Raw genomic sequence first — 26,497 nt, forward strand, 5'->3', positions numbered from 1 at the left:
GCCGGGCCGTCGGGACATCCCTGCTGGCAGGAAGCTGAGAGTCCCCTCAGCTGTCAACTGGATGCCAAGACCTGGTTGGGAAAACATCCTCCATCCCAGCGGGTCCCTGTAAGTCCGCCTGGACCAAGGCTTGAGAGAAGCTGCGCCACAAAAAATCGAGAGCAAGTACAGACTCTGGCTTGGGAACCGCCCGTGCCCACAGCACCCACGCCGTGCACTGGTGAGTGAGTGTGGCAGAAATCCTCCCTGGACGCTTCTTGATAATCAGGAAGCCCTCCGTTGATGGCATCGACCTTAGTTTTGGCGACAGTATAATTTCTTTGCCTCGCCTGAATGGACACCGACACTGCAAACCTAAGACCAAGTGACCTCCAGCAGCATGTGCAGCCAACAGGCCAGGCTGACCTCCAGGAAGCTCCTCGCCGCACCCTCGCCCATCTTTAGGGTGGGGAAGATGCCAGCCCGACCCCCTCAAGGGGCCAAGAACCGGAGGAGACAGCAGGACCCTGCGCTGACAGCCTAGGTGGGCAGCCGTGAGCACCTGACATGTTCTAAAAGGGCACTTGGGGTGAAGAGGTACTTTGGGGTGCCCGGTTTTCCCTGGGTCCCTGGAAGCCCCTCCAAAGGCCAGGCCGGTGGTCAAGTGGGCCCCGGCCGCGAGCACCGGACTCGCTGGTTAAAACAATGGGCCTATATTTACACAGGACTTTTTAAGACACCCCCGAGACAGGTGGGGCCATGGGCCAAGACAAAAAACAAAAGAGACCCCACATGTTCCCGGTGTCGCAGCCGTGTTTAAAAAGGACTCAGGCCGGGAGGACACAGGTGCGGCTGGGGGGTGGGTGAGGCCTGGGAAAGCCACCGTCTGACCAAGGCTGGCCTGGAGGCACCCCCTCCAGCCACATCTGCAGGCTCCTGCATGCCCAGCAGGTGTGGCTGAAGAGGGGGCGGGCAGGTCACTGCAGGCGGGGACCATCGCCCGGGGCTCACTCCTGAGCAGCAACTTCTGCGCATTCGTACTTTAAGGCTCCCTTCAAACAAGCCCCTTTAAAAAGCCCTATAACCTTCCAGCCCGGCGTGCACACAGCCAAGGTCAGCAGACCCCGGGCCCTAACCCCAGGTGGTCTGACTACGGAGTCCCGGGGCCCTTCACAGTAACAGTGCCTTTTGATAGCTCTGCCGAGACAGCCGTCGTGTAGATCTGGGAAAACAGCAGGTGCCGAATGACTGCTTCATTCTTCATCACCGTCCAGCAAAGGCTCTTCCTCGTGCCTGGAGCTTCTGCTCAGATCTCGGGATTCTGCGCTGTTTCTGGGACCTGCACTCAGTCCTTAATCCCGTCCGTGTCCTTGTTTTCTGTGGCCCGGTGTGGGGAACACTCGGGAACAGCGGGACGGTGCGTGCTCTGCTCTTAAAATGAAAGGAGGGAATCCTTTTAACGAGGAGAGCGCTGGCGGGCATTCTGGACGTCTCTCCCCTGGACTCACATTCCTTATTTACGCCCGTGCCTGCATCCTCTTGGCCAGGATGCCTGAAACTCATCCCACAGGAGGGCTGCAGAAAGGTCACAGGGAAACTGGAGACAAGGCGGGAAAGACAGACGGGCTCTGGTGCGCTGGCCACATTCAAACCACACCTGCCGACGGCTGGGGCGCCCGTTGCTGACAGTCCCAGATGTCACGGACAAGGTGTCCTGCAGCCCACAGGCTTCTCAATGGATGGCGGGGGCAGAAGTCAGCGTGGGGCACCCCCAACCAGAAATGCCTAGGAGGCAGGGGGAGGGGGCGCTGCAGGCGGAGCATCCAGACAGAGGCCGCCTGGTAATCTGGGGTCTCTGGGGAGTATGGTGCTTTCTGCCACAAGCGGAGGAAAGGAGGAACCAGGCTGAAACAGTGGGTGAAGAGCAGGTCGAGGTGGTGAAACCGGGTCCCGCCGTGTCCTGCGTCCACCCCGAGGGCAGTGGGCTCCACACTCCTGGTTGGAAGCTTCTGGAACCTGTTTCCATTGTCCCTTATGCTGACATGTTTGCTTGACACCTAGCAAGCCGTAGGGGTGCTCTTCAATTGTTCCTATTTAAACTACTACTGTATATGATACCGGTGAGTAACTGGTCTCAATCTGACAATCAGTGCTCTGAGAAATGTTTGATTAGGTGACCTAACATCCTGCGTGGCCGTTAGTACCTCTGTTATTTAAAGTGAATTTCTTCCTATTAAGAAGTGAGCAATGGCAAGTGACTTCCAAGCTGAGGTCACCTGTGGCCTCCTCGGTGGCTTCGCCTGGGGCATCGCTGGTGGTCCAGCTGGGCCCCAAGAGAGCCAAGAGCTCGCTAATGCCGCTGATGCAGAACCTGGGCCGGCGGTCAGCTCGTGACATGAGAACTGTTTCAGGCAGGTTTTACGAGAATCCAAACAGAATGAACAAGGCTTCCGAGAGCCTGAAGGTTCACTTTCCAGGCGGCGTCCATTTGGACGGATCTGTCCCCCGGAGCCGGAGGCAGCACACACCCAGAACCAGGATCCAGCCCACAACCCCGAGACCTCGGGCAAGCCGCAGCCCCCCAGGCTCAGCAGCGCAGGAGAAAACACGGCCGCGGAACCCTGCGACTCCCCACTTCACTCCTTGGTGACTCAGGGCGACGCTTGATGGGCGTCATTCCGAAGCAGAAATGCTTTTATTTGCCGCCAACAGAAGCTTTGACTGGATCATTCAAAAACTAAAACTAAAACTAAATCAGCACGTGTGTGGTGTGCAAGAGGGTGTCCTAATGGAAACGTCTGCTTTTTTCTCGCCCGCGTCACCATTTCACTTATAACACTCCTGATCCCGGGGGAGTTCCCGTTGTGGCGCAGTGGAAACGAATCCAACTAGTAGCCGTGAGGATGCAGGTTGGCTCCCCGGCCTCACTCAGTGGGTCGGGGATTGGGCGTTGCCATGAGCTGGGGGGTAGGTCACAGACGCGGCGCAGATCCCGTGTTGCTATGGCTGGGGTGTAGGCTGGCAGCTGTAGCTCAGCTCAACCCCTAGTCTGGGAACTTTCATATGCTGAGGGTGCAGCCCTAAAAAGCAAAACAAATTTAAAAAAATAATGCTGCTCTTGGCAATTTTATCCAATTCAATCTGAACCTTTTTATTTTATTTTTTTTCTTTTTCTTTTTGAGCTGAACCTGCAGCATGTGGAAGTTCCCGGGCCAGGGATCGAATTGGAGCCAGAGCTGCTACCGACACCATAGCTGCAGCAATGCGGGAACCTCAGCCCACTGCACTGGGCTGGGGATCAAACTGGCACCTCCATAGAGACAAGCTGGATCATTAAACCACTGGGCATAGCGGGAATGCCAATCCTAACCATTCTTTAACGGCAAATCATCATGACCTTCTAGAACCAAACTTCCCAAAGACAGAGGAGGAGGGGTGTCAAGGGTACAACCAGGTTGTGAGCACTGTGGGTCCAAGAGGCCTCCAGAGACCCCAGGATCCTTAACCCAGGGGGGCAATGGAACTGGCAGACCCAGCCCAGTCTGGCTCAGAGGACGGCACTGCTGAAGGGTCTCTGCTGGGACAACTGATCTACCCTGGTGGACAGAAAAAGAGAACTTCCAGGTCTGAGTGCTCTGGACAAAACCTATAATCAGCACTGCCTTCATCTCTGGGCAAGGCTGAACAGTTAGTTGATCTTTAAGGCTGAAACACCTATTTTATTTTATTTTTTTGCTTTTTAGGGCCGAGCCCACGGCATATGGAGGTTCCCAGGCTAGAGGTTGAATCGGAGCTATAGCTGCCAGCTTACACCAACACCACAGCAACATGGCATCCGAGCTGCATCTGCAACCTACACCACAGCTCACAGCAACGCCGGACCCTTAACCCACTTAACCCACGGAGCGAGGCCAGGGATCGAACCTGCAACGTCATGGTTCCTGGTCAGATCATTTCTGTGGCACCACATTGGGAACTCCCGAAACACCTATTTTTGATGTTGGAAAAACCACCTTATATGTGGATTTGGAAAAGGAGCCCACCCTCGAAATCTTGGTAAAAAACACCAGCCCGTCATGAATCCTGAGACCAAGGAAAACCACCGTTTCATCCCCGCCCCCAACCCCCCCCCACCCCGGTTCTCCAGCTGAGACCCCGAGCCCGCCCCGACCCCAGGCCATGCTATAAAGTCACTCCACTCCAGGGAGCAGCTACCACCATCAAGAGTTAAAAAAATAAAGCTGCATATTTTGGAAAGCAACGTAGAAAAAGACCACAGAGCTGCCTTGACAGAGGGAGCTTCAAAGCGACATCTACAAGTCACTTGTCACTGTGCCCCTGGAAACACCACCGCGGCCCCCAAACCACCTGACTCGGCTGGTTCAGATCTGGGAGGAAGTGGGGGTGAGAGGAATGGGGAGCCAATGTGCTTCCGAGTCTGTCCGGTTCCCGCCGACCACAGAGAACCAAGTTTGGGGGGGGCGGTGCTGGCGACGTGGCTTTCTGGGACCTTCTCCACAAACCTGGGAGCAACAGGCTTTCCCGTATTAGTTACAACCATGAAAATGGCAAACTGAAATGGAACCACTGCGTTTTGATAGCTTATCACATCGTTCTTGGAACTTCTAAATCCTGTGCTTAAAAAGCAGCGTGTTGTCTTTCTTCAAATTCGGGACACAGAACTGAAGTCCTTCAAATAAATATTCTGCTGCTTTTTCAAAATACCTAACCTTCGGGGACATCTAGATTTACATCATTACAAAAGTTTTAAAAGTGCTGATTAGTTTTCCAAATTCTAAAGGAGCACGGGCGTCAAGAGGTGGTGCAAAGGGAAGACGGACGGCGCGTTCTGAGGGGAGTTCAAGGGTAAAGCACTAAGCATCCTGCGCTGGTTAACAGCGGGGGGCGCCACCATCAGACCGCTGACCCGCTTCCTTCTTGTTTTCCAAGCCCTGAGGCCCAGGCGCTTATCATCAGCCTTTCCAGACTCCGCTCCCTCTTCGGAGAACTGGTTAAACAGAGAGACGTGGAATAATAGGATGCCGGTTACCTAGAGCTGGTTAAGCTTTCTGTTGTCCAAGGTGCAAAGCCGCGTTGCTCCCATGTCTCACCTGTAGTGCTGTTGCCTTTAAAAAACAAAAAAAACAAAAACAAAACCCTGGGAAAGTTTCTTCGGTGCGCGCTGGGCCGCGCCCTCAGTACATGTCCCTGTAAATTTCCTGCAGCAGCGGGTGCAGCGCGGCGTCCGCCTCCGTCTTCTTGATCACCTGCACCAGCTGCGCATGCTCCGTGACCAGCTGCCGCAGGTCCGCCAGCTTTTGCAGGAGTTTGGGGAAGAGAAAGACGTCGTCGGGGTGGTTGGTCTGCAAGTGAAGTTTGAGCACATGCACGATACCCTCCTGCATTCTCTCAATGTGTCCTACGTTTAGGAGGCCGGGCCGGTCTATCCTCAAAAGAAAGAAGAGAGGTCTGAGCTGGAGGAGCCCCAGGCTAAGGCCTCAGAGGTGTCGTGCAGGTGGCGGAACCCCACACTCGGCTCTGATGAGGCCCTGCTGGCAGCAGGCTTAGCCGTCTTGGCTACCGTCCCCGTGCCGAGAAGATAGAACGAGACTTCTCCAGAGTCTCCAGGCCCACCAGGGGCAGACAAGACAGAGGGCTGCTGTCTTAAAACGCCCCTTCGGGGTGGCCCCTTCCTTGGGGTTTTGTCTAATCATCAGCATCATCACCCCCCAGACACGAGGAGCAGCTCTACAGTCAACCACTTCTGCATAACGTGGGACATGAAATGCTTCTTCTCCGTGTCCCCCCTAGATACTCGGTTTCAACCACATTGAAAGAATGGGGTGTGTCCCACTTGAAACACCATCAGAGGGACCTTCTAAGATAAATCAGCTCAAACGATGGTGGGGCAAGAAATGAATGGGAAGATGGACACGGGCCCGAGAGGATGCCGAGGGCTCCCCGGGGGTGGGGGGTGGGGGGTGTCCTGAGGCCTGGTGCAGGGACGGTGACATGGACACCAGGTGACAAACCTGGGGAGGCTGGGACACAGGCACCAGACTTCCCAGCACAGCTCAGACCGTCCTGCATCCTTGTCCAGAAAAATCGCAGCCCGCCTTCCCTATTCAGGAGGCACCGCTCTCTAGAGCCCTGCTCACCAGGACTTTCGGGTGTTGCTGATGTGGGTTTTTCATTGTTTGCTGCTGCAGTTGCTATTGTAAAAGGATTACTCAGCTTTTAAACAGAGATTTTAAAAACGAGTAGGAGAACCCCTTCTCATAACTTGGACTCCATCGTACAGATTTCAGGTACACCTCACCAGACATTTTTCCGATGTAGGGCTGTAATTTCCTCTAGGCCTCTGTGGTCCCACTACTTATATAAACAGTTGTGCGTTGTTTTTTTACCCGCCACACTACATCTTGAGCACACAGAGGGCAGCGGCAGGTTACGTGCAGCTGCCTCGCCAGTCGATGCTTCAGGCCTGGTGGAGCCCGGCCGCCCTCACCCAGCGCCACCTACGGAGTCCTGCAGCCTGCAGCCTCCGTTCCTTGAGGGAGGGGCTGATGGGGGACAGACATCAGGCAGTTTGAGAGGACGGTTGCCCCATGTGTCTGCCCCAAGGCTGGGTAAGGTCAGCTGAGTTTACAGGAGAGGGATGACGTTCTCAGATCCAGGACAGGGCTATTTACGGCAATGAGACACCGAGCCAAAAATGTGGGGATGGCAGGGCCAGCTCCCCTGCAAGGGGCCCCCATTTTCCTTCTCTGGGATCTACCTCCTTTGGCAAAGCACACTTTGCTGTCACTGCCAGTTAGTGCCTGATGTTTTTCCTTATGAAACAGCATAAATAGACCCGTTGAGACAGCGACTGTACAGATACCTGTATGGCACAGAACGCTGGCTGTAATACGGAGATGAGATTATAGTAACATCGTTACAACACAGCCGGCCCTTGGGATCTGCGGGGCCTTGGTTCAGGACCTCCTGCAGATGACCAAACCTCAGGTGCCTACCTGAGAGGGCACATAACCTGTGCACAGCCTCGTGCACACTTCAAAGGCTCCCTAGATTACCCGAGACACCTAATACCACGTAAATGCTACGTGAATCATTGTCGGTGTCGGCACGTTCAAGTGTTCCTTTTTGGAACTTTCCGGAAATTTTTTTCCTAACTGTTTTGGAGCCACAGTGGGTTGACTCTGCAGACACAGAACCCGCATATGTGGAGGGTCTACTGTATATGGTAATATTACACACCGTGCATTATTATTATATCTGATATGTAATAGCTATTAGGTATGGATAATGGATATAACTCCGTGATAGTTATTTATACTTAAATATGAATAAATTATATATAAATAATAGATAATGTAATCGATTACATTATCGATTGTTTATGGACTATATAAATATATTGAATCTATAACAGGATGGAATGTATATTATGTAATTACGTAGATGTGTGCTCATGTGATTACACAGGACTATTTATACTTGACAAATGTGTTTCTGTGTTGACACATATGTTAGATTATATATGAACACATCTGTTCCTATATGAACGACTAGGTAGATTATATATCGACACGTGCGTTGCTAAATTCACGAATGCTACACTGTGACATGACTTTGATGTCCCTCTCAGTAAGTTCCAGTCAGCGGTGACGTGGGGGCTCAGACGCCTGCCTACCTGCCAGGGCTGGTCCCGTGCCACTCTCACGGGGTTTCCCACTGTCGGCTTCTTCGAGAGAGAGGAGGCTGCAGGCGGCACTGCCCCAGCAGGTGAAGGCAGCAACTTACCTCCGCAGCAAATGATAGCAGCCACAAAGAGGGAAAGGTCACTGTCGTCCAGCTCCAGCGCATTGAACTTCATGGCGAAGTCAAACTTGGGCTCCATGATGTCGCAGAAGGGTTTCCTCAGGCTCTTGAGGAACTCGCGCGTGATGAAGCCATTGCCGTAAGCCACCAGCATCCCGTCCTTGTTCATCACAGAGGACAGCATGGCGAAGATGGCCTCGTAGACGCCGTACTTCAGCAGCGTGACCTGGTCGTTCAAGTCCAAGCTTGCGAACCCCGGGATGGACTTGGCGAACTCCGTGAGCTCCGTGACGGTCTCGACGGACGTGCACTGGCAGCAGTGGAAGATGCGGACCTCCGCCTCCTTGTTCTGGATGCCGTTGGCCACCAGCTTGGCCACGAGCGTCTTCTCGGCCATACACAGTGTCTCCATGTCGTGTATGACGAAAGGCTGAAACGAAAGACACGGGGATGAGCCGCGCGACTGGCGACAAGCTCTCCTCTTCGTCATCCAGACAAAAGGACACGGCAAAACAGTTCACGACATTGGCATGGGAGTCCCCGCGGTAGCGCAGGGGCTTCAGGACCCTGCGTGGTCTCTGTGAGAGGGCGGGTTCCATCCCTGGCCTGGCTCTGTGGGTGAGGGATCTGGCCCCACGCTGCAAGCTGCAGCATAGGTCGCAGATGCGGATGGGATCCAGCGTTGCCTGGCTGTGGTGGAGGCCCCAGCTGCAGCCTCGATTTGACCCTTGGCCTGGGAACTTCCATATGCCGCAGGTGGGGCCCTAAAATAGAAAAAAAAAAAATGTCACATCCATGACACAGAGCCTTAAACCCCAGCGCAGGGCCCTCTCAGCAGGGGACATTGTGAAACAGGGGGCACGCCCAGGAAGCCCGCGCTGGGCTACTTTTATGTGAGACATTCTCATAAACAGACTTCAGTGGTAACAAGGGTTCCATTTCATCTTTGTAAAATTAGCACTTGGATTTTAGAAGGTAGGCCTCCTTAACAGGTAAAATTTGGAGTCACTGGAATTCAAAACAAGGGCTAACATTAAAAAACCATGTCTATTAGGAGTTCCTGTCTTGGCACAGTGGAAACGAATCCGACTAGGAACCATGAGGTTGTGGGTTCGATTCCTGACCTGGCTCAGTGGGTTAAGGATCCAGTATTGCCATGAGCTGTGGTGTAGGTCATGGCGTGGCTCAGATCTGGCATTGCTGTGGCTGTGGTGCAGGCCGGGGGGCTACAGCTCCAGTTGGACCCCTAGCCTGGGAACCTCCATATGTCTCAGGTGTGGCCCCAAAAAGCAAAAAAAAAAAAAAAAAAAAAAACCCCAAACAGTCTTTATTAAAGCCAAAGAGGAAGCTTATATTTAACTTTAAATGTCCCTTTTACTATTTTTTATTTTTTTTGGCTGCGCCCACAGCATGCAGAAGATCTGGGGTCAGGGCTTGAACCCGTGTCACAGGTGCAACCCAAGCCACACCAGTGACAATGCCAGATCCTTAACATGCTGAGCCACCAGGGAGCTCCTGGAACGTGCCTTTCATAGTCCAGCTTGTATATGAATGTATGTGACCTTACAGGCAGTCACTTCAAATCAATGGAGCACATGGTAATGATTTTATTTTACTTTATTTATTTATTTATTTTTTTGTCTTTTTGCTATTTCTTTGGGCCGCTCCCGCGGGATATGGAGGTTCCCAGGCTAGGGGTCGAATCGGAGCTGTAGCCACTGGCCTACGCCAGAGCCACAGCAACGCGGGATCCGAGCCGCGTCTGCAACCTACACCACAGCTCACGGCAACGCCGGATCGTTAACCCACTGAGCAAGGGCAGGGACCGAACCCGCATCCTCATGGTTTCTAGTCGGATTCGTTAACCACTGCGCCACGACGGGAACTCCCATGATAATGATTTTAAACAGCGCAAGACAGAAAGCTGCCCGCTCTCTTCCCAAGTCACTCCCCACCAAGCCCTGAAAGCTCCCCTAACTGGCATATATGAACTTTGCTCATACTCGACATTGTTCTACGTGTTAGGGATGTTGCAACAATTCGTCTCCAAAATACATTTAAACAGTATTATCTGTGACAAATCAGGCAGCACCATCTTTGAGGAGAAATTTAATGGTGAACTATTGGTAGAACTGCTGTGGATGAAATGATTTAATATGCTTTTGGTGAGGTTTTACTACACATTTCTAGATAGAGTATAAAATGTAAGCATGAGTTGTGTTTGTTTGCTTGTCTTTTCAGGGTCACACCTGCAGCATATGGAGGTTCCCAGGCTAGGAGTCGAATGGGAGCTTTAGCTGCTGGCCTGCACCACAGCCACAGCAATGCCAGATCCAACGCGTCTGCCACCTACGCCATAGCTCATGCCCACCCTGGATCCTTAATCCACTGAGCAAGGCCAGGGATCGAAGCTACATCCTCGTGGATGCCACTTAGATTTGTTTCCACTGAGCCTCCATGGGAACTCCCCAAATAGCAAGCAGGTTTTTCAATCTAAAGACAACTGAAGTTGTAGGTAAAATATTTCAACCTAACAGCAGGCAAGAGCCCAATACGCGGTGCAAGGGGGCTGCGCTCTAGGGTGGCACCCCGCCGGGCAGCTCTGCCTGGGGTGAGCACAGACAGAGAGGAGAGACTGGCCCCGAGCTGGCTGCTTCCGAGCTGGGAGCTTCCGAGCAGGCAATCCACCCTGAATTCCTGAACTGGGTGGGGAGGCAGGAGGAGGGCCATGCCTGGACATGTAGAGGGCAGGGGTGGGAAGCGAAGTGACTTGGAGCAAACGTGCATGAAGACGATGCAGTGGCCGACCCCCGGAAGCTTCCTTTCAAGTGGTACCCACGGCGCTCTGGTTTGGAAGTGGGGGCAGAAGCAGGCAATCGACTCTTAGCTGTACCCTGAATTCCACTGTGCCCATCCGGGGAAGCCCATTCCTGGACACCTGGTCTATACCTGCACTTCCTTAAGACCCACGTGCAGGTCCCTCTCCCAGAGTAACAGTCCTCAACCGTCCAAATTGCACCTCTGGCCTGACCAGCTCCTAAGAGCGTGCGGCTCTCGGCGGGAAACGAGAAGGATGCTCCATGGGAATCAGGTTAATATTAAACAAGAGTCTTTGGTTAAGAGTAAAGATGGCTTCCGTGTTTGCTTTCCATTCTGAAACCCAAGGGGGAAGCAGAAGTTCTCAGAAAGATCCAAAACATTCAAAGAGATTTAAAAAAAAAAAAAAAAAGTGGGGGTTGCTCTGATTTGGGGCTATCCTAATCATTCCCAGGACGGACATTCAAAGGGAAAAGATGATTTTGCTTGTTACACCCTTGGGATCCAGAAAGGGTCTAGGTATGCAAGCCTCTGGGGCCACCTGGTGTGGGTGCGGCTTTACCCACTTACCAGAGTCTGCTGGAACCCTTCTGAAGTGTCTCCGGGATTTAATTGGAGAATCCACTGAAGAATGAAAAGGCTCGGTTAAAAAAAAAAAGAGGTTTGGTTTGTTCATGAAACAAAGCCGCTTGTGAAAGACTTTCTTTTCCTGTGACTAAAAATTCCAGCCTGTAATTCCCAAGAAGGACCGCTTCAAGCTAGTCATTAGGACAAATTAAACCTGTTTCGCCACGCTCATAGGACAAAGGCAAAAGGTCTTTATTGGCCAACCCTGGGCCATCCTGCTCTTTGAAGGCAGCTCGGAGATGAGTTTGGTAACGGAGACAAAGGCTTCGCTGACCATGGGGTGGGGACAGGGTGGCGCTGGCTGGGCAGACGGCGCGTGGGGTCCCTCTTCGTTGCTACCGAGAGGGTCCGGAGCCGTCCACAAAGACAATACAAGTAAAAACCTCCTGCAACAAAGGGCCCTTTCTAAGCCCTGAGATGTCGCATCCTCCTCATCGGAGAAAAGGAAGGTATCGGGTAAGAAGCGGGGGACTCGGGACGACAGGTTAGTTTTAGGAGAAAGGGCGCAAGAACTCACTTTGAGTGGGAAGCAGTGTCTTTTGCTGGCATCCAGAAGCCCTGCCTAGAATCTTAAGAAACAACCCTGGTAAACTATTAACCCGGGTTTTTTGGGGTGCATCAAGTGACACAGTCACATCATAATGACTTGGTTGCTGGGAGCTTCGAGGTGGATCAAACGGGACGGGAGCTGCTGGTACGCTACGTTTTATTTATTTGTTTGTTTGTCTGTTTATTTTTTGTCTTTTTGCCTTTTCTATTTTTTTTTTTTTTTTTTTTTTTTGTCTTTTGTCTTTTTGTCTTTTGTTGTTGTTGTTGTTGCTATTTCTTGGGCCGCTCCCGCAGCATATGGAGGTTCCCAGGCCAGGGGTTGAATTGGAGCTGTAGCCACCGGCCTACACCAGAGCCACAGCAACACGGGATCCGAGCCGCATCTGCAACCTACACCGCCGGATCGTTAACCCACTGAGCAAGGGCAAGGACCGAACCCGCAACCTCATGGTTCCTAGTCCGATTCGTTAACCACTGCGCCACGACGGGAACTCCCTTTTCTAGGGCCACTCCCTCAGCATATGGAGGTTTTCAGGCTAGGGGTCTAATCAGAGCTGTAGCCGCCAGCCTACACCAGAGCCACAGCAACATGGGATCTGAGCCACGCCTGCAACCTACAGCACAGCTCACGGCAACGCCAGATCATTAACCCACTAAGCAAGGCCAAGGATCGAACCTGCAACCTCAAGGTTCCTAGTCGGATTTGTTAACCACTGCACCACAACGGAAACTCCTGTTTGTTTATTTGTTGTCGTTTTGTCTTTTTAGGGCCGCTCCCATGGCACATGGAGGTTCCCAGGCTAGGGGTCTAATCCCAGCTGTTGCCATCCGCCTACACCAGAGCCACAGCAAAACCAGATCTGAGCCACGTCTTCGACCTACACCACAGCTCACGGCAACACCAGATCCTTAACCCACGGAGCGAGGCCAGGGATTGAACCCACAACCTCCTGGTTCCTAGTCAGATTCGTTTCCGCTACGCCATGACGGGCACTCCCTAGGCTATGTTTTATCATCTCTGAACGAAATGCTGCCATTCCATTGTCTCTCACTGGCCTCGGGGATAAATGCTATTTTCTCAGCCTTTAGGACGCGTTTCCTCCTCCCTCCTCTGCGACCCAGGGGCCGCGGTGCCAGCGCTTCAGACTCTACTCAGCAGCGGCCCAGCCACCTACCGGGTTATTGCTGGCCTTTCCCGCGAGGATGACCCGGGCCTTGACCTTGTTCATGTTGAAGTTCTTCAAGTAGGCCTCGTAAATCCTCTTGGCGAGAGACTTGAGATCTGCGGTCTCGGCATCTTCTAGGTCATGTTCACATGTGAGGATTTCTGCTTTCAGTTTGGCTTTTTCAGACCTTGGCATGCGCCCAAATCGAATTGCTGGGGGGTTGGAGGGGAGAGACGGGGGCGGGGGGGACAGAAAACACACAGAAATGAACAGCACAGCCCGAACGACGGCCACCAGCTGGACGAGAAGTCAAGCTGCGAGGGAACATTCACGGGTCAGTGAAAACCCACTTCTCAACTCGGAAGAGACGGAAATAAAAAACCAAAGTCCCCGAATTTTTTTTTTTTTTTTTTTTTTTTTTTTGCTGCTCTGCAGCATCGGCAGTACCCAGGCCAGGGCCAGGGATCAGATTCAAGCTGCAGGTGCGGCAACAGCAGAATTTAACCCACTGTGCCAGGCCAGGGATCGAACCTGTGTCCTGATGCTGCAGAGACCCTGCCGCCGATCCCCTTGCACCGGCATGGGAACGCCTCCGGGGCTTTTTTAAAAGGTTAAAATAAAAAAAGAAATACGCATTTATCAGAAGGACGGGCTTCAGGCCACTTAACATCATTAGGTACCACATAGTCAAGCCTTTTGGGGTTTTTGGGTTTTTTTTGTTTCTTTGTTTTTTTGTCTTTTTGCCTTTTCTTGGGCTGCTCCCTCGGCATATGGAGGTTCCCAGGCTAGGGGTCGAATCGGAGCTGTAGCCGCTGGCCTACACCCCAGCCACAGCAACGCAAGATCCCAGCCATGTCTGCAACCTACACCACAGCTCATGGCAATGCCAGATCCTTAACCCACTGAGCAAAGCCAGGGATCAAACCTGCAACCTCATGGTTCCTAGTCGGAGTCGTTAACCACGGAGCCAAGACAGGAACTCCGAGCCTTTCGGTTAAGGAGACGAATCGTGTGAGCCTAAGAAGTTTACATAACACTTGTTTCTTTTTCCAGAAGGTAAACATGCAGCTCTCAGGAATGCATTATTTTACATTTATTTTCCCATAGTAATTGGCATGTTTTAAAATGAGAGTATGACTTAAGTATAGACTTAAGTTCATGATTTAATAAACATGATTGAAATGGCACAGGCTTCATACGCAGGATACGAACACTAAGGTGGCCCCGTGATTTCCAGTTGGTTTCAAACATCTCACGCCAAAGTTTTGCCACGTGCTGTTTCTCAGTAATTCCGAGGATCTGCTGGACAGTCATGATTTTTTGAGACTTATTTTCTCAGGCAAGCATCTCACAAAAGGATCTCGGTATTGTTGCAGCATAGACATTCAAAAGACAGTCCATTTGGACCCAACCAGGGAGGTAAACGGAGGTGTTTGGCCAGAGACAACCTTACCTACCATTATGGGACATCCCGGCCGAGAGGCACTTGTGGAAACGACAATACTGGCATTTATTCCGATTCTTTTTCTGAATCTTACAGCTCCGATCACATTTGTCATAGACCAGCTTTAGCCGAATGGTTCTCCGAAAGAAGCCCTGCCGATTAACATACAGTTTAGTAAAGAGTAGGGACCGGAGTTCCCGTCGTGGTGCAGTGGTTAACGAATCCGACTAGGAACCATGAGGTTGCGGGTTCGGTCCCTGCCCTTGCTCAGTGGGTTAACGATCCGGCGTTGCCGTGAGCTGTGGCGTAGGTTGCAGATGTGGCTCGGATCCTGAGTTGCTGTGGCTCTAGTGTAGGCCAGTGGCTACAGCTCCGATTGGACCCCTAGCCTGGGAACCTCCATATGCCGCGGGAGCGGCCCAAAAGAAATAGCAAAAAGACCAAAAAAAAAAAAAAAAAGAGTAGGGACCACTGATGAATCAGTGTCATCCCTTTAGTCACGCTGCCTGTTTATTTATCATCTCTCTCTCTCTCTCCTTTTTTTTTTTTTTTTTTAAGGGCCGCACCTGCAGCATATGGAAGTTCCCAGGCCAGGGCTCCAACTGGAGCTGCCGCTACCGGCCGACACCACAGCCACAGCCGTGCAGGATCTGAGCCACACCTGCGACTTACAAGAAGTTTGTGACAGTGCCGGATCCTTGACCCACTGAGTGGGGCCAGAGGTTGAACCCACATCCTCATGGATTCTAGTCAGGTTCATTACCGCTGAGCCACAACAGGAACTCCCTTTGTTTCTTTTTTAGAAAAAAATTTTTATGGAGTATAGTTGACTTACAATGTGCTCGCTTCAGCTGCACAGCAAAGTGATTTCAGTGATACGTCTGCAGACCTCTGTTCCTTTTCAGATTCCTCCCCCTAATAGGTTATTACAGAAGACTGAGTAGAGTCCCCTGTGCTGACAGTAGGTCCTTGCTGATTATCCGCTTGGGTCACTTTCTGATCTACAACCTCAGGTCTTCTTCTTCTTCTTCTTCTTTTTTTTTTTTTTGTCTTTTTGCTTTTTAGCCCGCACCCTTGGCATATGGAGGATCCCAGCCTAGGGGTCGAATTGGAGCTGCAGCTGCCGGCCTACACCCCAGCCACAGCAACACAGGATCCGAGCCGTGTCTGTGACCTACACCACAGCTCACGGCAACGCCGGATCCTTAACCCATGGGGCGAGGCCAGGGATGGAACCCGCATCCTCATGGATGCTAGTCGGGTTTGTTAACCGCTGAGCCACGACGGGAACTCCCAGCAGATCTTATTCTTAGGAATGATGGCGGGCATTTGTGTGCAGAACCAAAGGGACCACCCATAGTCCCTGAAAGGCCACCCTTCTCCCCGTCCAGGCTCCACGCACCTTGCAACCTTCACAGGCATGAACTCCGTAGTGGTAGCCCGAGGCTTTGTCCCCACAGATTCTACATTCGATGTTCAGTGCCACGCTGGGCGACTCGTCAGCACCAGCAGGAGCCACAGGGTAGGTGACGGACGAGGGGCTGGAGGCTGGAGACAGGGTGTCTGAGGGCAGAAGGGGAAGAGTCGTGAATATCCACGGCCTCACCATCCGGGGTCTAAACCAGGTTTCTTTTTTAAAAACTTTATTTATTTATTATTTTAATTATATTGGAGTATGGTTGCCTGAGAAAGTTGTGTTAGGAGTTCCCGGCATGGCTCGGTGATAACAAATCTTCCTAGAATCCAAGAGGATGCAAGTACGATCTTTGGCCTGCGTGGCTGTTGGGGCTGTGGTATAGGCCGGTGGCTACAGCTCTGATTTGACCCCTAACCTGGGAACCTCCATGTGCCATGAGTACAGCCCTAAAAAGACCAAAAAAAAAAAAAAAAAAAAAAAAAAAGGTGTGTAGGTTTCAGGCATACAGCAGATTAAATCAGTTGCACATTTCCATATAGCTGTTCTTTTTCAGATTCTTCCCCATATAGGTTAGGACAAAGCATTGAGTAGGTTACTCTGGGCTATACAGCAGGTCCCCGTTCCTTGTGTGTTTTATACACATAGTGTGGAGCTGTCAAACCCGACCCCTAATTTATCCCTCCGGCCCCCATTTCCCCTTTGGTAACCATATGTTTGGTTTCAAAATCTTTGAGTCTGTTTCTCTTTCGTAAGTTCTTTCGAGGCGTTTTTGTTAGAGTCTACGTATTAGTGATCTCCTATGGTCTTTGTCTTTCTCTGTCTGGCTTACTTCACTTAGTATAAAAATTTCGAGGTCCATCCATGTTGCTGCAAATGGCATTGTTTCATTCTTTTTAATGGCTGAGTAATATTCCACTGTGTATCCGTACCGCTTCTTTATGAACCAGGTTTCTGAGGATGTGATTTCACAGGTGAGGCATTTAGAGGGTGGCATCAGCCAGTGAGCAGAGCCTGCATCCTGAGTCAGGCCTGACCTGTCCCCCTCCTGTGCTCCCAGAGTGACCAGCACAGGCATCCTCAGAGCCCCTGCACCCAAGAGGCTCCCCAACTGAGAAAGAACTTGACTGTTTAGTCCAAAAAAGCAAAAGTGACTAAATCATGGCCCTGCAGAAAGGGCCACTTAACAAGCAGCCAATGTACATGAATTGTTATTCTTAGTTGCCAAAAATTGACATGTATTACATAGAATTCATGGCTTTCGTTACTTCCTCCCTTCCGGCCCTTTTGTTAATTGTTAACTCAGTAAAATGCAAGAGAATACAGAAAAAAAAAAATCCATGTGGGCAACACAAAAGCACAACCCAGGAAAGAAAAAAATAATAATAAGCTGGATTTTCTTAAAATTAAAAACTTCTGGAAGTTCCTTGATGGCTCAGCAGGTAAAGAATCTGGGCTTGTCACTGCTGTGGTGCAGGATCGATCCCCGCCCCGGGAACTTTGGCATGCCATGGACACGGCTGAAAACAGACAAACAAAACCCCCCAAAAACTTCTGCTCTGCTGTTAAGAAAATGAAAAGACAAGCCACAGCCTGGGGGAAGCCTTTTGCAAAAGACACATCTGAGAATAGACTTGTATCCAAAAATACACAAAGAAGTCCTGCAACTCAACAGTAAGAAAACAAGAAACTCAATTAAAAAGTGGGCAAAAGATCTGACTAGATACCTAGCTGAGGAAGCGGTACAGATGGCAAGCAAGCACTTGAAAAGATGCTCCCCATTGCTGGTCATCAGGAAACTGTGAATCAAAACAAGACATCACCACGCATCTCTCAGAACGGCTAAAAACCACAAAACCGACACCACCAAGTGCGGGCAATGAAGGGGAGTGACAGAAACTCTCACTCCTGGCTGGAGGGAATACAGAATGGTGCAGCCACTTTGGAAGACAGTTTGCAGTTTCTTATGACGCAAAAGAACCTTAAAGGAACTACAACTTTAGATATTTACCCAAGTGAGCTGAAAATGTGTGTCCACACAAAAACCTACCCGTGGATGCTTTTAGCAGCTTTATTCTTTTTTTTTCAGAGCCGTACCCATGGCATATGGAGGTCCCCAGGCGAGAGGTCGAATCAGAGCTGCAGCTGTGACCTATACCACAGCTCATGGCAACGCCAGGTCCTTAACACACTGAGCGAGGGATTGAGCCCACGTCCTCATGGATACTAGTCAGGCTTGTTAACCACTGAGCCATGATGGGAACTCCAGCAGCTTAATTCTTAATTGCCAAAAATCAGAAGCAACCAAAATGCTTCAGGAGGGGAGAGACCACTCCCAAAGGCTCTATACTATATGATTGCTAATATCTGACATTTTGGGAAAATCCGAACAGCAGTGGTATGGAGCGGGGATGAGGGAGGCAGCAGCGAATAGGCGAATTACAGCGGTTTTTAGGGAGGTGGTGAAACCGTGCATACAGACGTGTATGGATGAATACACGACACGATGCATTTGTCAAAATCCACAGAATTTTACAGTACAGAGGGAGCCTTCGTGTGTGCAAATGAACAACAGTAACGGGGGGGGGGGGACAACGTGCAAAATGTGGCAAGACAGTCTGACTATGTCACAAATGGACGTCCACCTAGGTGACCTTGGGGATGAGGTCCGTGTGTACAGACATGGGGTCTGTGGGGCCAGAGACTAGAGGACGCTGCACCTGACACTATCCTTAGCGGATAAGGTTGTTTCCCCCAAGGCTCTGGGTCAGCAGGTCTGATGCCACCACGTGGGAGAAGCACCACTAACTCTCCATTAGTGGTGGTGAATGGATGAACGGGTGGATGGAGGTGCCGGGGGCCGGGTCTCTCAGTGTTGGGTGTGAGCTCACAGGGAAGCAAGAGGAGGAAAGCAAGAATGGTCTGGGAGGTGGCAGGTTAACTGCAGACATCTGTTAAAGCCATGTCTACCCGAACACAGAGACAGGTGACAGGTGGCTGCAGAGAGAAATATTCGTGTATACCCATGTGTATATACGTGGCTAGTAACTGCACATGGCTGTGTCCACTCCAGCAGCCGAGAGAGCCAAAAAGGAAAGACACTCCCATAGCAACCCGAAATGCGGGGCAGGAACAGTGCCCAGGACTCAGATGTAATCCCGTGACCAACACTCACGGCAGAAAATCTCAGCATCCTCAGGGCGCTGAGTTAAATACAAAAAAAGCTTTTGTGTAGTTGACAGAATTACCTCTAGAATCAACACTGCTCTGGTCCCACACAACAGAGGTTAACCACAGGACCCAAAAGGACCAGCATTTTCCAAGCAACTTGACGGCACCCCAGAACAAAATGCAGAATGTTTGCGTAAGGACGAAAATAGCCATCATCCCGAAGGTTCGCCAGGTGTGGCATCCACTAGCAAATTATAAAACATTCGAAGAAGTGGAAAAACGTGACCCGCAGCAAAGAGGAGAATCACAGAACTGAAACCGACCCAGAAATGACACGTGATAGAATTCCCAGTCCAGACATTTAAAAAGTTATAACTGTATTCAAAATGTTTAAGAAGTTAGAGGAGAGACTGGACATGTCAGGAAGACCCTGGGGGTGAAAAAGAACCCAATCGAGTGTCTATTGATGAAAAGTACAAAATCAAAAATACGCTGGGTGGGGACTTCCTGCTATGGCACAGCGGCAACGAATCCGACTAGGAACCATGAGGTTGCAGGTTTGACCCCTGGCCTCGCTCAGTAGGTTAAAGATCTGGTGTTGCCGTAAGCTGGGGTGTAGGTTGCAGACATGGCTCAGGTCCTGCGTTGCCATGGCTGTGGTGTAGACCAGCGGCTGTAGCTCCGATTCGACCCCTAGCCTGGGAACTTCCGTATGCCATGGGCGTGGCCCTAAAAAAAAAGAAATAAGCAAATATATTGGGCAGGATGAGAACCAGATTAGATATCTCGCAGAGAGAAGAAGAGTAAACGTGACATCCAAGCTAAAGAAACCATGCAAAATGAAACACAGAGAGAAATAGGAATGAATTTTTATTTATAAGCAGCAATAAAGAATCAAATAAAATTTTTCAAAACACCATTCACAAAAGCATCCAAAACATGCAACTCGCAGCAGTACATCTGCCAGAAAGTGTGAAAGACCTGAACACTAAAAATGACAAAATTTCTGCTGAGAGACGTCAAAGAAGGCCTGGACTAAATGGAGGAAAGGTCACAGCTCGGAAGACTCAATTTGGTTATGAGATGCACCTACATCTTCCCACATGCACCCTCAGAGGGGAGGCAACCCCCCGAATCTCAGTAGGCTTTTCTTCTTGGTAGACACTGGAAAACTCCTATGGGAGTGAAAGGGACCCAGAATATCCAAAGCATCTTTGGCAAAGAAGAATGAAGTCGGAGAACTTCTGCTGCCTGACGTTAGGCTTTATTTGAAAGCTGCAGCCACCAGGAACCGTGGTAAACAGATCAACGGAACTGAATAGAGTCCAGATATTGGCTCCTACATGTGTGGTCAATCGATTTTTGACAAAGGTAGAGAGGCAATTTAGTGGAGAATGCAGACTTTTTTTTCTTTTCACGGCTGCACCTGTGGCGTACGTTAAGTTCTCGGGCGAGGGGTCGAATTGGAGCCACAGCTGCTGGCCTACACCCACAGCCACAGCAACGCCAGATCCGAGCCACATCTAAGACCTACGCTGCAGCTTGCGACAACTCTGGATCCTTAACCCCACGAGTGAGGCCAGGGATCGAACCCACATCCTCACAGAGACAACATTGGGTCCTTAACCTGCTGAGCCGCAAGGGAAATTCCAGAGACAGCTGGCTTTTTCACAAACTGTGCTTGAACAATTATGGATGCATAAGGGAGAGAGAAAAGAAATGAGTTTGGATTCACAGCACAAACACTGACGCACTGGATCGTAGGCATAAATGCAGAACCTAAAAATATAAAACTTTGGAGTTCCTGTCGTGGCTCAGCAGAAATGAATCTGACTAGTATGCATGAGGACGCAGGTTCGATCCCTGGCCTCGCTCAGTGGGTTCAGGATCCAGCGTTGCTGTGAGCTGTGGTGTAGGTCACAGACGCAGCTCGGATCCGGTGTTGCTGTGGCTGTGGCGTAGGCCGGCAGCTGCAGCTCCGATTGGACCCCTAGCCTGGGAACCTCCATATGCCGTGGGTACCAAACTGAAAAAGCAAAAAAAAAAGAACTATGGGTACAATGCATATGAACCTCAGAATCACTTTGCTGAGGGAAAGGAGCCAGACTAGGAAGAGTCCATTCTCTATGGGTCTATTTATGTGAAATTCTAGTAAATACAAACTGATCTCTAATGACAGAAGCAAACCCAGGGAAGAGACACGACCCCAGGGCACAGGCAGACGCTGGGTGCAGGAGCTGGTGTTCTGATTGTGCCAATGGCCTCACAAGCGTGCGTGTGTGCGTGTACATCCAACGTACACTTTGCATATGTGGAGGTTTTGTATGTCAATAAAGCTGCTGAGAAAAACTGGGAGGAGTGGCAAAGACAGATGACAGAGCAAAGCAGCCCGGGCCATCTGGTCTCCCAGGCATAACGTTCCAAGTGAATACATTTTATTTTATTTTATTTATGTATTTTATTTATTTTTAGGTTTTGTTTTTCTTACTTTTTTTTTTTTTTTTTTTTTTGTCTTTTTAGGGCCATACCCATAGCGTATGGAGGTTCCCAGGCTAGGGGTTCCATCGGAGCTGTAGCTGCCGGCCTACACCACAGCCACAGCAATGCAGGATCCAAGCCACATCTGTGACCTACACTACAGGCTCATGGCAACGCCGGATGCTTAACCCACTGAGCAAGGCCAGGGATCGAACCTGCGTCCTCGCGCATACTCGTTGGGTTCGTGACTGCTGAGCCACAACAGGAACTCCCAAAACTAATGCATTTTCTAGGTGACCCTCCCTAAGAGCAATGGATGTAACTTAGAAACAGCACCCAAGGGAGCCATCAGATACAAAGATGAAAAATCCAAATAAGATATAATTCTCTCTCTCTCAGTTAACTGGAAACAATAACACTGAATAATCCGGAAAGGAAACAAAGTTAGATGGGGGGGGGGAGTTCCCGTCGTGGCTCAGTGGTTAGCAACCCGACTAGCATCCATGAGGATGCAGGTTCGATCCGTGGCCTTGCTCAGTGGGTTAAGGATCCAGCGTTGCCATGAGCTGTGGTGTAGGTTGCAGATGTGGCTTGGATCCCCCATTGCTGCGGCTGTGGTGTAGGCTGGCAGCTGCAGCTCCAATTCAAACCCTAGCCCGGGAACTTTCCTATGCTGCAGATGTAGCCATAAAAAGCAACAAACAGACAAACAAACAAAACACACACACACACAAAGAGAGAGAGAAAACATTTCTAAAGAGTGCTTTCTAGGAAATAGCTGGACTTACCTGTAATAACGGATCCATCTGATCCCGGACCGCTTCCTAAGTACTGGTAGTCTGTAAAACTAAAGCTTCCAGAACTGTCCTCACCAATGGACTGAGAAATCTCTTGAATGGTTCCCATTTCTTGCAGGAATTCTTCGGATAACGGGCTTTCCAGGTCGTCGGCCTCCAGCGGGGACAGGGGACAGATGGGGCTCTCCATGTCCACCATCCTGACCCGGCGGTCTCCTCTCAGCCCCGGGCTCCAAGCTCCTGGGAGGGAGAAGCAGTCGGTAAAATGAGAGAAAAGCACATTGGTTTTTCCTCCCACGAAAGCATCACTTGTCAGCGCAGACAAAGCTGAACTCATCGTCTGCAAAGTCATGCCGCTGGTGTTCCCTGGCGGTGCAGCAGGTTAAGGATCTGGCGCTGCTGCTGCTGCTGCTGCTGTGGCTCAGGTTCAATTCCTGGCCCAGGAACTTTTACAGGCTTCGGGCATGGCCAGGGGGAAAAAAAAAGTGTGACATCATTGGCCATCCTTCTTCAGCTTGGCTCTTGATAAGCTCATTATGGAAACAGGCATCTTTCAGCAAGAACCCATCTCAGGAGCCAGAGGTCAGGCTGGGAATCATTCACCAGTAAGCAAGCTCGTGCACACTGAGCATCGGACGCAGAGAAGCAGGAGGGGACACACAACAAGCCCGGCTGTCCCCGAATGCCCTTGGGGTGAGCACACGTCTAGAACATCTGGTGGGGACTATGCAGGAGGAACACGGGGACAGACCCTGTTCCACAGGGTTGGCTGGGAGGGTCTCACAGAAAAGGGAAACAGATGCCTGCAAGGGTGAGCTGTGCAGCAGTCTTGGGAGAATGTTCCAGCACAAGGAATGGCAAAGGAGTTCCCGTTGTGGCTCAGCCATAAAGACCCTGACTAGTATCCATGAGGATGGGGGTTTGATTCCTGGCCTTGCCCAGAGGGTTAAGGATCTGGCATTGCTATGAGCTGTGGGGTAGGTCAAAGACATTGCTTGGATCCAGTGTTGCTGTGGCTGTGGCGTAAGCCGGCAGCTGCTGCTCAGATTCAATCCCTAGCCTGGGGGCCTCCATATGCCCTGAGTGCAGCCCTAAAAAAAAAAGAAAAAGAAAAGAGGAGTGAGTGTAAAGCCCCCCGGAGGCGGGGGCGGGGGAGCCTGCAGGTACTTCTGGGAAGGACAAGCCAGGGTGGCTCAGTGGAGGGCGCAGGGGAGCGGGACGGGGCGGGCAGTCTGCGTGCACGCAGGGTGCAATGTTATCTGTTCCCCGTGCGCCCTGGGCTGACTCATGTGGGCAGCTCTAAAACATTCTGCACCTTAACAAATACATGGCAGTCAAAAAAATCTAAATAGGTTCATCCCTGACAGTGTTAGGCTATTTCAAACTCAAAAACAGATTCCCGCTGTGGCACAACAGATCATCGGCATCTGCGGAGCACCGGGACGCAGGTTCGATCCCCAGCCCCCACACAGTGGGTTCAGGATCCCGTGCTGCCGCAGCTGTGGCTCACATCTGGTCCCCGGCCCGGGGACTCCATACACTGTGGGGCGGCCAAAAACAGAAACAGAAAACAAAGAAAAAAGGAGGAACGCTTCCCACGTGGGCACCGTTCCGGGCTACACCGTGCCCCTCGATTCCCATGGGAGACTCCCAGCCCCCAGGACCTCAGAACGTGGTTGTACGTGGGGATAGGAAAGTGGGGTGACATTAACAGAGGTCTCTAAGCGGGGCTCCCATCCAGGCGGGCTGGTGTCCTAGGAGGAGGTCTGGACACATCAGAAGGGACACCAGGGCTGCGCACACTCGGCCGCCTGCGAATCAGGGAGCGGGGCCGGGGAGAAACCAGCGCCGCGCGACGCTGTGATCGTGGCTTCAAGCCTCCAGGCCTGTGAGAAGTCAGTTTCCGCGAAGGGCCAGGGTCGGCGGGCCCCTGTCAGGGCAACCCTGGCGATCGCGCCCAGGTACAAAGGCCAGACTGCGGCTCTTCCCGCGTTGGTGGCTTTCTCGCTCTTACGCAAACCTCTGACGTCACTTCCGGTGACCTTGGCCTAACACCAGTCCGCTCAGTGCCACGTGGGCCCCGGTGACGTGGCTCCCCTGACCTCGCCCCGGTCACTGGCCCCCCCCACCCCCACGGTGACCAGCGCCCCGGGCTGTCACCTCCCCCAGACCTCCCTGCACTGCGGTCTCTGCACCTGGGCCCCGCCCACCTGCCCGAACTGCCCTCCACCCCGGCCCTGGGGCCCCGTTCCAGGCCCACCCCCGGCCCAGTGGGGTCGCTCATCCCCATCAAGGCCAGTGAGGTGACCCTGAGCTCCTGGAACTGTTTCCCCACCTGCCATGGTCACAGCCAAGCCCACGGCCCACGTGGCAGCAGGACCAGAGAGGTTCGTGCCACCAACCAGGCCAGGGCTCCCTGCACGGTGGCTGCCGTCCCACAGGGCCACACCAGGCCTGGCTCTCTCAACGGAGGAAGGAAATTCTGCCAAAGCAAAAACTCCTGGAAGGCGCTTGTGGGAAAACATGTCACCTTCAGCCCTGCAGCGAGGAAACAGCTTTAAGTGCAAAGATGAAAAGATGCTCTGGTTTCTTTCAGAAACAAAAAATGGGCACGTCTCACACCTGCAATTCTCACAACAAATGATCCGAGGGGACAGTGACACACAGGGAAAAATAAAAAAGAATGATGAAATGTCTATAAGCTCAGTAAATTTTCTCTCTTGTGTGCTAGTACAAATCAGCTTGTGAATCTCTGCATTTTTTCTACTACATTTTATTTTTATTTAAAAATTATTTTTCTTTTTTTCTTTCTTTTTTTTTGCCTTTTTAGGGCTGCACCCGGGCATGTAGAGGTTCCCAGGCTAGGGGTCGAATCAGAGTTGTAGCTGCCAGCCTATGCCACAGCCACAGCAATGCCAGATCTGAGCCGCATCTGCAACGTACACCACAGCTCATGGCAACGCCGGATCCTTAACCCACTGAGTGAGGCCAGGGATCGAACCCGCATCCTCATGGATGCTAGTTGGGTTCGTTAACCGCGAAGCCATGACTCCTAAAATTATTTTTCTTTTTAGGACCAGACCTGCGGCATTTATAAGTTTCCAGGCTAGGGGTCTAATTGGAGCTGCAGCTGCCAACCCACACCACAGCCACAGCAATGCCAGATCTGAGCCGAATCTGCAACCTACACCACAGCTCACAGCCACGCCAGATCCTTAACCCACTGAGCGAGGCCAGGGATGGAACCCTCATCCTCACGGATGCTAGCTGGGTTCTTAACCTGCTGAGCCATAACAGGAACTCTTTCCATTTATTTTTATTCTGCATCATAATGGAAGGCGATTTCTTCAAATGGCAAGCAAGATCAAGCGGGAAGCATTACTCAAAATATTTTCCACCATGAACAAAAGGTTCCAAAGTGCAGTCATTAACTTAGTAGCTTAACCATAAAGTTGAGCCTAATAAACATGCGACAGCCAGGCAGGGGCTGTGTTATCAACGGGGCCGTGACCACCTCCTCCCCTGCCCCATCACCAACTCGGCGCTGCCAGGGGCATGCACGTGGACAGCAGCCTTTCCCTCCTGCCAACAGCCTCTCTCCCTGCCGGAACGGGAGGAGCTGGTTTTCCCCAGGAGAGGCTGTTGGTCTCTCTGTTGTTCCATTCGGAGAGTTAGGATGTTTGGAGATCTTACCATTTTGCATTTCAGTTGAAAATGCAAAATGAAAGGATACCTGCGATGTGTCTAGAAAACATGGCTTGTCCTGCGCATGAAGCGCCCAACAAGATCCCTCCAGCGTGAGGCAACACAGGGACCTCTGGCCAGAGGACTGGCCTTTGCCCACATCCCTGGACACACAGGCCCTCCTCCCTTCCAGCCGATAAGGGACGGCGCCCTTTGAACGCGTCCCCAGGTAGAGCTGAGGCCATGTGTCCCGGCGCCCGCCCGCTGGCCTGCAGTTCTGGGCAGGCTCTAGCACCCGCTCGCCCCTCGGTGCTGTCACCTCTGCTCGGGGTGCGGGGACATCACCGCAACGCCCTGCCTCTCAAATCCGAAGAACACGGCCAGTGCCCAGTTCATGGAGACGGGCATCCAGGCGCCAGTTGTCGTGTCCTGCGCCCGATGTCCCTCTCTCCCTTCGGGGGCAGAAGGAGGTCTCTTCTCAGCAGCTCCTAACGCTTCCCAAGAAATCAGGAGAGGAAGTGAGTGGAGCTTAAAGCGGCCTCGCTGT

The 26,497-nt window shown here is 51.5% G+C and overlaps 1 protein-coding gene across 1 annotated transcript; it reads right to left on the minus strand.

The window, feature by feature from the left end:
- Positions 1-5,174: 5,174 nt before the first annotated feature.
- PPARA (peroxisome proliferator activated receptor alpha) lies at positions 5,175-22,465 on the minus strand (the record flags this gene model as incomplete). The annotated part of the gene is given in 6 exon segments (NM_001044526.1): positions 5,175-5,422; positions 7,786-8,233; positions 12,972-13,174; positions 14,420-14,558; positions 15,809-15,969; positions 22,258-22,465. Coding segments are annotated over 6 exon segments (1,407 nt in total).
- Positions 22,466-26,497: the final 4,032 nt, after the last annotated feature.

Source organism: Sus scrofa, chromosome 5, assembly GCF_054392235.1.
Source record: "Sus scrofa isolate SSC_HxYL_T2T_F1_AM1 chromosome 5, Sscrofa_HxYL_maternal_Yorkshire_Landrace_v2.0, whole genome shotgun sequence".
In the NCBI taxonomy this organism is placed as follows: domain Eukaryota; kingdom Metazoa; phylum Chordata; class Mammalia; order Artiodactyla; family Suidae; genus Sus; species Sus scrofa.